This window comes from Elephas maximus, chromosome 5, assembly GCF_024166365.1.
Source record: "Elephas maximus indicus isolate mEleMax1 chromosome 5, mEleMax1 primary haplotype, whole genome shotgun sequence".
NCBI lineage: Eukaryota > Metazoa > Chordata > Mammalia > Proboscidea > Elephantidae > Elephas > Elephas maximus.
The window spans coordinates 76,961,316-76,974,705 of NC_064823.1; the positions used below are offsets into that span (position 1 = coordinate 76,961,316).

Here is a 13,390-nt window from a genome sequence, read left to right on the forward strand (position 1 = left end):
TTTTTGTACGTATTTTATCTTTTTATTAAAAAACGACATTCTAACTCTCATTTCATAAAGTGTTTGAGGCATCTTAACTATAAATAAAATGTATTACATAAATACAAAAATATACACCTACTCTTCACTTATTGACTATTGTGTTATCTGACATTTCCAATTTATGACAATAGTAAAAAAATATACTATCAGATCATTTTGTGCATTAATGATATAATGCATGCTGAGGTATGAGGTGAGAATAATGCTGGCTGTAATGGTTAAAGTTATGTGTCAACTTGGTTGGGCCATGATTTTCTTTGGTTTGGCAGTTATGTAATGATGTAATTAGGCAATTATATAATGACGTAGCCATCCTCTATTTTGTGATGTGGTGTGATATGGTCATCCTCCACATAATGCTGATTTTCATATGATGCCCTAGTTTTGGAACCTGGTGTGTCAGTAAGTGAGGAGTGCATGTAAAAGTATCACCACAGCAAAGTGGAAAACATGATCTGTTATAAGATTCATAGCTATAGGAGATAAAAACATACTTCAAAGCTGTTTCTCTGAGGCACAAATTTTCCTGGAACGGAGATCAGAGAAGACCTGGATCAGGAGATCTAGGAAAGCAAAGCTCTTCTCTATCAATCTTCTCACATTACATGTAATAGCAAATTTTATACCTCAATGTAGACCACTGGCAACATGCCAAAGCACAATTTAAAAAAACAAAAACAGAACAAAACAGTTTTACAGGGAGCCAAAATAAGTGTAGTATAAGTCTCTTATTTACCTGATCCAAGGATAATACTTAGAATATAAAGAAATGGATGAACTAAGTAAACATCCATAACTATAATTTTTTGAAAGAAGACTTTGAGTAAGGTTTGGATACCAGGAAGTCAAGATTGTACTAGTAGTTGCATATTGGATTTTTTTTGTTTTTTCTGGTCTGTATTCCAAGAAATGGAATTATAGAGCCCAAGAGGCATGGACCTTTTTAAAGCTCTTGATAAATATCACCAAACTGTTTACCAAAAATGTTGAATCAATTTTAATTCTCACTGGAGGTGTTTGAGAGTTCCTGTTTCATGTCACCCCTTATCAACTCAACTTTGGGAAAATTTTTCAAATAGAAAAAAATTACCAGCAAAGGGAAAAAAAAGATTCACAGACACAAATAAATTCAAAATTAAAAAAGGTGGAAAAATAAGATTCAATAAAAGTAAGGTTTGATCAAATAGCAGACATTCATTTTATATTCAAACAACAGAATACTTTCCTGACAATAAGAACATCCAGGTATTTATCTGTTGATTGTAGTTTAATTTAAAAAACGACAAAGATAGAGAATAAGGCTTTACCTTCTTTATTTCAGTTCTTCATTTCTTCAGGATGAGTCCATTCCCTGGAAATTTACAAGTTACCTTTCTCTTTAGGGGCGTCTTGATGCACTCTGGGCTTTGTTGCGGCGGCAGTATGACCGTGTCTCCTTGATGCGACCTCAGGAAGGAGATGAGGTTTGTATGTGAGCATGTGCTAGGAAAAAAACTGAGTCTTGGTCAATATACTGAAGTAGTGAAATAATAATAAAAAATAATTTAAAGCCCTTACTACACTTGAGGAAGGAATTACTTTTTTCTACTCAAATTTCTATTACATGGGCTGCTTATTAAATTATCTTTTGTTGGAATGCATCCTCAAGTTATGGTTTAACACCAGTCCTTTTTCAAGGAATACAAACCAATTATGGTCATTTGTACTCATACGTTAATAAACACACTCATTACTTTGACCTTTGACTTAGAAGACATTACGTTCTGAGGTCTTACCCAGTGGGAAGGACAGTCTAGAAGTTAATAGTTGAAGTCTTTCTCTAGCATATACTAGCAATGAGGCCTAAGGAAAATGCCTCAGAACCTCAGTTTTTTTAGGTATAAATATCTATTTCCCTTTCTCCAACAATTGCTGTAATGTAATTTTCTGAATATATGAAAGTTTTTTCACAGTTACAAAGAACTACAAAAGTCTGTGATGGTGATATGTATATGTATTTTTTTCCCACCAAGGAAACCTATTTGAGGCTTGTTTGTTTTTAGAAATGTTATAATTTCCATAATGTATTAGCACTATTTCCTATTGTATCAATCTAAGAAAAAAAGTGTTTAAAACCTTTTCTTATGTATCATTGGGTAGTATTGGTTGAGAGACACAATGTGGTTCGTAATATAGGATTATTTCCTTGAGTGAACATGATCATCATTCTGTATTAACAAGACAGTAAACATCATTTTTCAATTTAAGAGGCCTTTATGTTTATTTAGGTATGGTAGGCTGTTTTTTAAAGGATGAAATAATTGATGAAATTAAAATTTATCTTATCATAACAAACTAAGTTATTTAGTATTATAAAGTTCTGGCTTGGTGGTTAAAACACCAAAGGGCCTATATCCTAAAATTTTAGTTCTATGAGATGGAGGGAATTTTAATAACTTCTGAGTTCAACTATTTAGGAAATCCAATATAAGAACATCTTCCTGGAATATTCTTAATAGATCATCATTTACCCTCTTAGGACCAAAAGTAGAGACAACTAACTGGCTTATGAAGCAGCCTCTTTCATTACCAGACCACTCTGGTTAACAGGAAGTTCTCATGTTTAAATTTGTGCCTTAGTTTAAATTTAAAAATGATCAGGAGTTCTGTTTCTGGACCTGGAGTTCTGTTTCTGGAAAAAATATAACCAGTCTACTTCCTCTTCAGTGTGCTAGACCTTCACTTCATGTATTTTAAAATTGTTTTCACATATCGTTTTAGGTTTATTTTCTCCCTCAGGTTAGACACTAGTTCATTTGTTCAATCATTTTCACCTTATTAAGCACTGGGTGGTACTAGCACTAAAGATGCACTAGCCAGCAAAAGCAGACCATTGGTTTCTGCTCTCATGCCAATACTTCATATATATTTTTAGCTATCATGATTCAAAGTTAATGTTTAGCTTTTCATCATTTCTATTAATTCTGATTCAATTCAATAAGTTTTTTATTACAAATGTGCACAAGTAATGTCATCAAGTACTACTGACGGGCGGATACAAACAGTAGCCCTTGCTCTTAAGGGAAACCAGACAAATACATAAATTATTCTGTAATGTGATCTGGGCTGTATTAGAGCTAAGTACTCTTAAGTGCATAGAGGAAGAGAGGTTAACTCTCTCAAGAGGAATTAGTGAAAGCCTAATTCAAGATACACGCATTTTATCTGAACCTTTCAAAATGGATAGGATTTCAACAGCTGGTGTTAGGTGGAATGAGCATTTCCGAAGATGAAGCATCATGAGCACAGTCACAGAAGCAGCTGATTGCTAGATAGTCTGGGGGTAGAGGGGAGGGCAGGGTGATTTAAAATCAGAAAGATCGATCAGGAATAGAGGATATCTTTGTGTTTGGATAATTTGATCTATTGGTTTACTTTTAATGATGCATTATACTCATTCATTCATTCAACAAATATTTATCTAATGCCTAACATATTTTAGAAAGAAAATTTAACGTTCATTTATAGTACTAGAATATTCCACATGTTCTCTGAGTAGTTAAATTATTATTTTTCCATGATTCAAGAATAATTGCTTCCACTCTTGCCCAAAATTTGCTTTGCTTTTTAGTAACTTGGTTATACTTTTGACTCATATATTTGCAAAGCCTTTTGTTCTAACTCTTAAGGTCAAATTGTTTCAAATTCAGAGTTTTTCATATTGTAGGAATGTGATATAGTCCATATGTTATATATTATGTGAAGCAGCATCTCATAGTCACATCACTCAGACATTTTGCTACAGAAATATTAATTATTACGAGTGAATATATAGAGACTATAAGTAGTCTCAAATTAATTCAGGTTAGGTTTTGCTTCCAAATGAATTCTTGTCCCAAACTTAGGACATAACATTCAGTTTTCAAAGATTTTGGATTTCAGAGATATAGGTAAAAGATAGTAAACCTTTATTATGTGTCAGCTATTGGATCAATTAATTGATTTTTTCCCATCAAATATGTATCTGATTCTATGTGTGCCTGATGCAGTCTGACTTAATATTTTATTATAATACCTATTCTTTTTAGCTGAATTGCTTTCAGCATTTTCTCACCTGCAAATTTTTGTCACTTATCTCAAGCCACTGTTAAAACCTCAGTGTGGCACTGCATGAGAGGCTTTGCCCACAGGTTGACACACCTCAGTTAAGTGACACTACTGTGGTAAAGTTAGGAACCTGCCCACAGCACAACCTCACTTTACCATCTTACTCACAAGAATATTTAATAAATTTTGCCAAATTCATTGCTAAAATTAAACTATAATATATATATTTTGTATTCTTCTATCTGATCAAACCAACCATGCAATATTTTTTGATCAGGAAAATAAGGTACACATGACATGATTTGCACTTTTCCACCTATGTTTCTTCCTAATGGTCCTTGCACTTTTATAAAATATTTAACATTTTTTAGACCGGGGTTTGATGTCAAGTCTATACTTATCAGTATATAACCTCTTCCCTTTAGATAACTTGAGAAATCTTTGCTACTTTTTCATTTTCCTTCTTTGCATTTTCCATGTTTCCAGAAAAATTATTATGAATATTTGGGTTTCTGTCAACATACGTTACCAACCAGGTCTTGCTTATTTGTTGGAACTGATTTCAGTATAAACTCTCATCTGCCACACATATATAACTATAACCCATGTTTACCAAAGATTAAAGATAGAATTATGCATCAAGATTTATTTCAATATGTTAGCAGAATTAGCTTTCTATAGTTATTAAGGCAAGTGAAGGGTTCCCATACTTCTATATGGTTACACTGTATTTTAGAAAATCATCACACTATTCTGGTTGCACTGCCTTTAGAATGTTTTGTTCCTTCCTCTTCCTCCCTTTTTCATTCATTCCTCATATATATATATATATATATAAATATGTATATATATATATATCTGATATCTATGTATATATCATATATACTTGCTTAAAGAAAGCGGAGATGAATTGAAATTGATTGTATATGTGTGTGTGTGTGTTTAATTTTCAAGGTAGAAACGAAACAAAAAACAAAAGAAAAAACCAAACCCATTGCTGTTGAGTCAATTCTGGCTCAAAGCGACACTATAGGACAGACTAGAACTGCCTCGTAGGGCTTCTGAGGAGCAGCTGGTGGATTCAAACTGTCTACCTTTTGGTTAGCAGCTGAACGTTTAACCACTGTGCCACCAAGGCTCCTTTCAAGGAATGTCAGAGCATAGTCACTGGATGAGAGAAACTAGTCCTGAAGTTCTCTTGGTAGCTTTAGATCACCACAGTCCCCTGCAGCTGGGCTCCACAACTTTGTTGTTGGTTGCTGTTGAGTTGATTCCAACTCATGTCTACAGAACAAAACTCAAATCCACTGCTGCTGAGTAGATTCTGACTCATAGCTACCCTTAAAAGGAGGGTAAATGTGGTCTTTTGCACTCTTATTCCCCTGAAACCAATCATATACTTGATTAAGTTAAACAGTGAACTCAGGCTAACTTACAAAAATTTTCATATATTTATATTAGAGTTGTTGTCTTAATGCTGCTATAACAGAAATACTACAAGTGGGTGGCTTTAATAAATAGAAATTTATTTTCTCACAGTTTAGGAGGCTAGAAGTCTGAATTCACGGTGCTGGCTCTAGGGGAAGGTATTCTGTCTCTATCAGTTCTGGAGGAAGGCCCTTGTCTCTTTTGAGCTCTGTTCCTGGGCGAACTTCATGTAGCTTGGCATCTCTCTTCCGCCATCTCTGCTTGCTCACATGCTTGTTTAATTTCTTTTATATTTCAGAACAAATTGGCTTAAGACATACCCTACACTAATACTGTCTCATTAACATAACAAAGAAATCCTTTCCCAAATGTGATTACAGTATAATCACAGGTATACCCTTGCCCTCCAGTTGATTCCAACTCATACTGACGCTGTAGGACAGAGTAGAACTGCCCCATAGAGTTTCCAAGGAGGGCCTGGTGAATTTGAACTTCTGACCTTTTGGTTAACAGCTGTAGCACTTAACCACTATGCCACCAGGGTTTCCTATCCACAGGTATAGGGGTTAGGATTTATAGCACATACTTTTGGGGGACACAATTCAATCCGTAACAGATGTTAATTGTCCTTTGAGGTAGTTTAATATATCTCCCAAGAAATCTATTTTCCCTATTAAATTTTTTCATTACATTTTAGGAAATTTGTTAATAGTGTTATTAGCTTAGATTAGAGACATTGGTTCCCTCTAAAAAGATGTGTCTGTGCATAGCAAATAATTCATTAGAACAAATGTTACTTGCTCTCCAAGGCCATTTCTTTTGAAAGAAATTTTTGTGTCGATATGTAAATTGATAAATATGTTTTGGAAATATTTTTCTACTTTCCTGTACTCATAAAGGTACGTGTATATATATACATGTATATATTTACTGATGATTATGCTTCTTATGAAGTATTTGCATCATGGTATAGAAGATGTGTGTGTGTATGTATGTGTGCATAGGTACATGTGATTATAAAGCAATTTGTACATTGCTTTTGGGAAACCAAAGGGGAAAAACACACTCTGCATTTCTCAAGCTGAAAGAACTGAAGAAAAAATTCAAGCCTCGAGTTGCAATATTGAAGGATTCTATGGGGAAAATATTAAATGCCTCAGGAAGCATCAAAAGAAAATGGAAGGAATACACAGAGTCACTGTACTAAAAACAATTGGTTGATGTTCAGCCATTTTAGGAGGTGCCATATGAGCAGGAACCAATGGTACTGAAGGCACTGGCGAAAAGCAAGGCTCCAGGAATTGATGGAATACCATTTGAGATGTTTCAACAAACAGATACAATGCTGGAAGTACTTACTCATCTATGCCAAGAAATTTGGAAGACAACTACCCAACCAACTGACTGGAAGAGACCTATATTTATGCCTATTCCTAAGAAAAGTTATCACACGCAAGTAAAATTTTGCTGAAGATCATTCAAAAGCAGCGGCAGCAGTATACTGAAGGGAACTCCCAGAAGTTCAAGCTGGGTTCAGAAGAGGTCATGGAACCAGGGATATCATTGCTGATGTCAGATGGATCCTGGCTGAAAGCAGAGAATACCAGAAGGATGTTTACCTGTGTTTTATTGACTATGCAAAGGCATCCGACTGTGTGGATCATAACAAATTATGGATAACGTTGTGAAGAATGGGAATTCCAGAACACTTAATTGTGCTCATGAGGAACCTGTACATAGATCAAGAGGCAAGGGAATACTGTGTGGTTTAAAGTCAGGAAAGGTGTGTGTCAGGGTTGTACGCTTTCACCATACCTATTCAATCTGTATGCTGAGCAAATAATCTGAGAACCTGAACTATATGAAGAACAGGTCATCAGGATTGGAGGAAAACTCGTTAACAACCTGCATTATGCAGATGACACAACCTTGCTTGCTGAAAGTGAAGAGGACTTGAAGCACTTACTGGTGAAGATCAAAGACCACAGCCTTCAGTATGAATTACACCTCAATATAAGGAAAACAAAAATCCTCACAACTGGACCAATAAACAACATCATGGTAAATGGAGAACAGATAGAAGTTGTCAAGGATTTCATTTTACTTGGATCCACAATCAGCACCCATGGAAGTAGCGGTCAAGAAATCAAAAGACACATTGCATTGGGCAACTCTGCTGCAAAGGACCTCTTTCAAGTGTTGAAAAGCAAAGATGTCACCTTGAAGACTAAGGTGCGCCTGACCCAAGCCATGGTGTTTTCAATCGCCTCACATGCATGTGAAAGCTGGACGATGAATAAGACTGAAGAAGAACTGACGCCTTTGAATTGTGGTGTTGGAGAAGAATAATGAATGTACCATGGACTGCCAAAAGAATGAACAAGTCTGTCTTGGAAGAAGTACAACCAGAATGCTCCTTAGAAGCAAGGATGGTGAGACTTGATCTCACATACTTTGGACATGTTGTCAGGAGGAATCTGTTCCTAAAGAAGGATGTCAGGCTTGCTAGAGGGTCTTTGAAAAAGAGGAAGACGCTCAATGACATGGATTGACACAGTGGCTGTAACCATGTGTTTAAGCATAGCAACTGTTGTGAGGATGGCACATGAAGGGGCAGTGTTTCCTTCTGTTGTACATGGCGTCCCTATGAGTCCAAACGTCTTCGTGGCACCTAACAACAGTAACAAGAAATTAAGAATTTTGGAAAATTTTTGTAGTTGTTAAAAATGAATGTAAGTTTGTTCTATATTGTCATGAAATAAATGGAAATGCTTTTTCATACCTGAATTTTGAAGGACGTAATAGGTGCCGTCTTTCTTTAAAAACAAAAAATGTGGGGCAAACTTTATGCTGCTTCAGAGACAATAAAGCATAATGGCTCTCAGGTTGTGGCTGATGGTTCCAAAATACCATAGCTTTTTTTTTTTTTTTTCTGCTTAGCCAACTTCGTGTTTTCTACCTTAGAAAACATTCTTGTCATTATATTTATAAATCGTCTACTGTAGGCTCAGCCTCTTGAGAGCTTAGTTTAATAAACAAATAAGCGTACTTATACGTAAATCCGAAGTCACGCACATTGCTCTGTAAATCTAGGCACGCTGAATTTCAAGTCAGACGCTCGCCTTTCATTGCTCAGAGGCCGCACCGTGCTCATTTGCAGAATTCACTGCTGAATTGAAGTCCTTGATCAAGTAATTGAAGTTCAGGCATAAAGTATCATAGCAGCCCCAGAACTCTCTGGTTTGTCCCTCGCTCCGGCTACCTTTCCGCGCCGCCGGCTCCTGCCGAGAGGCCGGGTCCGCGGGCGGCACGCAGGCCAGGTACAGCCTTTGATTAAGGCTGGAACTCCTCCGACTCATGAATGTTTCAGCGCACGGCGCGAGGTTAGGGCCGCGCGTCCAGGTGTAAGCTAGCAGGTTGTCGCCCACATCTGTTTGCAGCAGCGACAGCGGCCTCCCCAGCCCGCAGCGAGCGGCCGGATTGTCCGCGGAGGTAGTTGAGAGCGGCAGAAACGTTTTGGTCTCGCACTCACTGCCTGGAGGCCTGAAACACCAAAGGTAGGAGTGGGGGTGGACACAGCTGCGCTCCCAAACTTGCCTTAGGCACAAATAAAGAGATCTAATGTAGTTTGACTCCGTTGCGGTGGGGAGACGAGGACTGAAAGCCACTTCAGAGACAACTTAACGCTGCAACATCTGCCGCCAAGTTTCCGGGGAGTGACAGGGGACAGCAGGTACAGATCGGAGTCTCCACATAAACAACCTCCCTTAAACCATGGACTCTTTTGAAGGGCTTCCATCAGATGAGCGGGAGTCCACTGCAGGAGTTTGTTTGGTTTTCAAAGCAGTGTTTTGTTTTTGCAGTAACAAGGTAATTTATAAATGATGCATAACCATAAGTTCTTCTTTTTATTTGAAAAGAGAGTGTTAGAGAAACAGAAAGGGAAAGGAAGAAGAAAGCACGGCACGAGTTTTGGAGTTGTTCCACAAACCAATTAAATCTCCAAGGAGCTTCTTGGCTGTAATTGAGGTTATGTTAACCTTCAGACTGCAGCTCTACGTTCACCAGTAAGCAGGCATAAATTTATATACTGCAAGGGATGATTCCTAGTAACACCTGCAAAGTGCATCACTGTTTGTTTTTAAAAAACTTATAGGGTTTCTTATAACACGTTCATGAAATTCTATCTTTTCAGATGCATGCAATTTTTGTAGGAAAGCAAAATTTTAAAAATGGCATTGACTTTAATTTGCTTCCTGTTTATAGAGGCTTCAGACCAATATTTAGATACTTAAAAAAACATAAATCAAAAAAGTAAAAATTTCATGTTAAAGCAAGCATTTCTCTTTTGTTGGGATTCCTCCCACCACCACCTGGACTCAGCCAAAAAAAAAAAAAAGTCAAGAATCTGTTCGAGTTTTCACTGGGAATATTGCGAAAACTCATAATTGTGCACACATGTATATGACATAATTAAAAAAAAACCCAAACCAAGCCCACTGCCGTTGAGTAGATTTCGACCTATAGTGACCATATAGGGTTTCCAAGGAGCAGCTGGTTCCTTTGAACCGCCGACCTTTGGGTTAGTATCTGTGCTCTAACCACTGTACAACCAGGGCTTCCATATGACATAACAGAATTGGTTAAATATTAGCTTAATATGTAAGAGCTCCAAGGTATTGTAACATAATAAAGATACGATGATAATGAAATTATTATCATTCATAAAACTTAGACTCCCTTACCCAATGAAATAGCTACACGAGAGCACTTTGAGATAATGGCAAGATGCTGACTCAAAGGTATGGTTTGGAGCAGTGGTAGCAAGGGAGCAATGGCCTGGGGAGAGACACTAGTGTGGCAAAGTTTTCCTCAGTCAGTGGTGTGATAATATAAATACATAGTGAGTTTTTAATTATGCTAGATTTATTATGTTCAAAGAACTTTTGTTAATTGTGCAGATATAATTTTCATTTTTTTGAACAATCGATGGTAAAGAATAAAACCCTTTGGCATCGAGTCAATTTCAACTCATAGCGACCCTATAGGACAGAGTAGAATTGCCCCATAGGGCTTCTGAGGAGCAGCTGGTAGATTCCAACTGCTGACCTTTATGGTTAGCAGCCAAGCTCTTAACCACTGTGCCACTAGGGCTCCACAATTAATGGTAGCTGCTTAAAATAAAAAAGCCCATTCTTGACCATACTCAAATACCAACATTTTGGTATTTTTTTCCACTCTTTCATTTTCAGTACTTGGAATTATGCCGTTCATGACTGCATTCTTAAAACTTATTTTTTAGGTTCTAAATATTTATATTTTAGTTATATACATATATATTTTAAATATTTATATTTTAGTTATATGTATATTTAAATTAGATGTCGTAGTCTTTAAATATCTAAATATTTTGTGTTATCTACGTGAACCCTGTACTAGATTTTAGGGATTGTGATAAAACCCCCTTTTCTAGCCTAATTGAGTAAGGCCTATTGTACCCAATTTGCCCCTGATACTTTCAGACTTTTCCTTTTTTTATACTAAAATGAGAGTAGAGAAAAATACCAAAGTGTTTTAAAATGGTAAATTGATTGTTTAAGTTCTATTTCTGTAAGATCCAAAATTTGATATTATCCTTTAGGCCAATTATAATGCGGCAACACTGGGAAAATATACCATTAGACTCTATTAGCCTTTATGTCACTATTAGTAGCTTTCTTATTATCCCTTGTCTTTATATTTTAGGGCATTGTTAAAATACACCAGGGTAATGTGTTTAAATTAGTAGAAGTATTTACTTTTTTTTAAATGCATACTTGAAAGATACAAATTTTTCTAGAACAACCTGCATATGAATGTAGCGTTATTACTAGTCTCACTGACTGATTTATGAGTATGTGTGTGCATATATATGCATGTATATATGTGTGTGTATATATATATATATGGAGCCTTGGTGGTGCAGTAGTTCAGAGCTACGTCGTGCTGTTAACCAAAAGAGGTCAGCAGTTCGAATCCACCAACTGCTCCTTGGAAACCCTGTAGAGCAGTTCTACTATGTCCTGTAGGGTTGCTATGAGTCAGAATTGACTCAACGGAGCCCTGGTGGCACAGTGGTTGAGAGCTGTGGCTGCCAACTAAAAGGTCGGCAGTTCAAATCCACCAGCTGATCCTGGGAAACCCTATGGGGCAGTTCTACTGTGTCCTATAGGGTCACCGTGATTAGGAATTGACTTGATGGCAAAGAGTTTGCTTTTTCTGTTTGTTTTTATGTGTGTGTGTGTATATATATATGTAGCAAGAAAGAGAGAGAGAGAGCCCTGGTTAAGAGCTGGGCTGCTAACCAAAAGGTCAGCGGTTTGAATCCACCCTATGGTTTTGGTTATGGTTGAATACATGCATCAGACCATAGTGATTCTTAAGAGATACATCATTTTGACTTTCTAGAGTTTAGAAGTTTCTGTTTCATGACTTACGCTTTTACCTTCTTGACTTTTCCCTTCAACCCAAGATAATTAAGGCATTAGAGCAATTCTGAAATGTGAATTATTATTTATAAAGTTATCGTTAGGGATGCTGATATAGAAAAGTGTTATTTATATGGAGCTAACATTTGTCATTTTTGTGTGGTAATTAATTTTGCATTATAATTAAATCTATTGGATATTTTCTAAGTTATATAAGCATGACACAATTATTTCCCTTTAGGTCGAATTCTTAATAGAAGAAGGTTTGTAATTTTTATTAATCCACTTTTTTATCAGGACGTGGTTATTATCCCCTTGCTGGCACTTGCATTTTTTTCTGAAACAGATTTGATCTTTGTTATGTATTTGATCCAAGATAAGTTTTTAGTGGTTGAAATTCTTGTCGTCTGTATTCGTCCCAACCAAATCATACATTATAATGTCGAACACTCAAGTAGTTATCTGCTGTGCAGGCCTATGTGTGGCTCACGCTGGCTCTTCCCAACAAACAGTGAGAAGAGAGCTGACAATTTAATTCAGTTTCTACTCTCCAAAAGAGGTGTGATAGCTTTAACAGTTCTCCAAGTGCAGATTTATGAACTAGTCCTATGCTCTTAACTAGATTAGTTCCTTTTCCATTAACTGCTTAAAGCAGGGCAGCTGTCTGAGAGGTTGGTTGTAAATTTGCTAATGTCTACTTTGTTAATCTCAGATACGAAATGCCAAAGATAACAGGATCAAAGTTTCAGGACTTCGAGTTTTAACAGCCTGAAATGAGCAAGGAAGGGTTGATGAAATGAAAATTGAAGAGATGTGAGAAGGTGTTACGCTGGGGAAGAGGGATGACTTCTGTCATTAATCTTAATTAATTGCCAAGAGTTTTATATCTGAATTATTAATAATGAAGTTAAGTCCTTAATACACTGTTCATGCTTTGACATCAGATGCTCTTTTATGAGATAAGATGCTTAGGAGGGAGAGAAGAGAGAAAGCGTGTGTGTATGTGTTTATCTTACATAAATATTTTCATTTACATCTTTCAAACATTTCTTTGGGTTAATATTCAGTCCTTCACCTTTTGACAGTTACTGTAGGGCAGTTAGGAATCATAGACAAGTAACAATAAATCCAAATAAAATCCCTAGGTATAGCTACAGCGGTAAATCTGAATAATGGTACTCTCATGTTTACCTGCATACAAAATACTTCACTGAAGGGGAAATGGCCGATTATGAGGTGAAGTCGAAGCAGCGGAGTTTCGGAGTTAGAAAGAGCAAAAGAAGGGTAGAAACGGGAAAAAGACATAAAGGATGGGGAAGAGATATTATTTTTTCATAGAAACTTGCAGGCAATAGGAAAATGAAGTT

General features: G+C 36.5%; 1 protein-coding gene across 2 annotated transcripts in view; it reads left to right on the forward strand.

Moving 5' to 3' along the window:
* The window catches only part of ANTXR2 (ANTXR cell adhesion molecule 2), a 168,970-nt gene that overhangs the window by 109,379 nt on the left and 46,201 nt on the right, over window positions 1–13,390 (forward strand). The window contains exon 16 of one of the 2 annotated variants that reach the window (XR_007517646.1): window positions 1,425–9,623. Coding sequence is in view for 1 of the 2 variants with exons in the window: in XM_049885923.1 (XP_049741880.1) it covers window positions 1,425–1,505 (81 nt within the window). In the remaining variant the exon portion in view is untranslated. The remainder of the gene's footprint in view (window positions 1–1,424; window positions 9,624–13,390) is intronic. The other variant, XM_049885923.1, reaches the window with a different exon arrangement.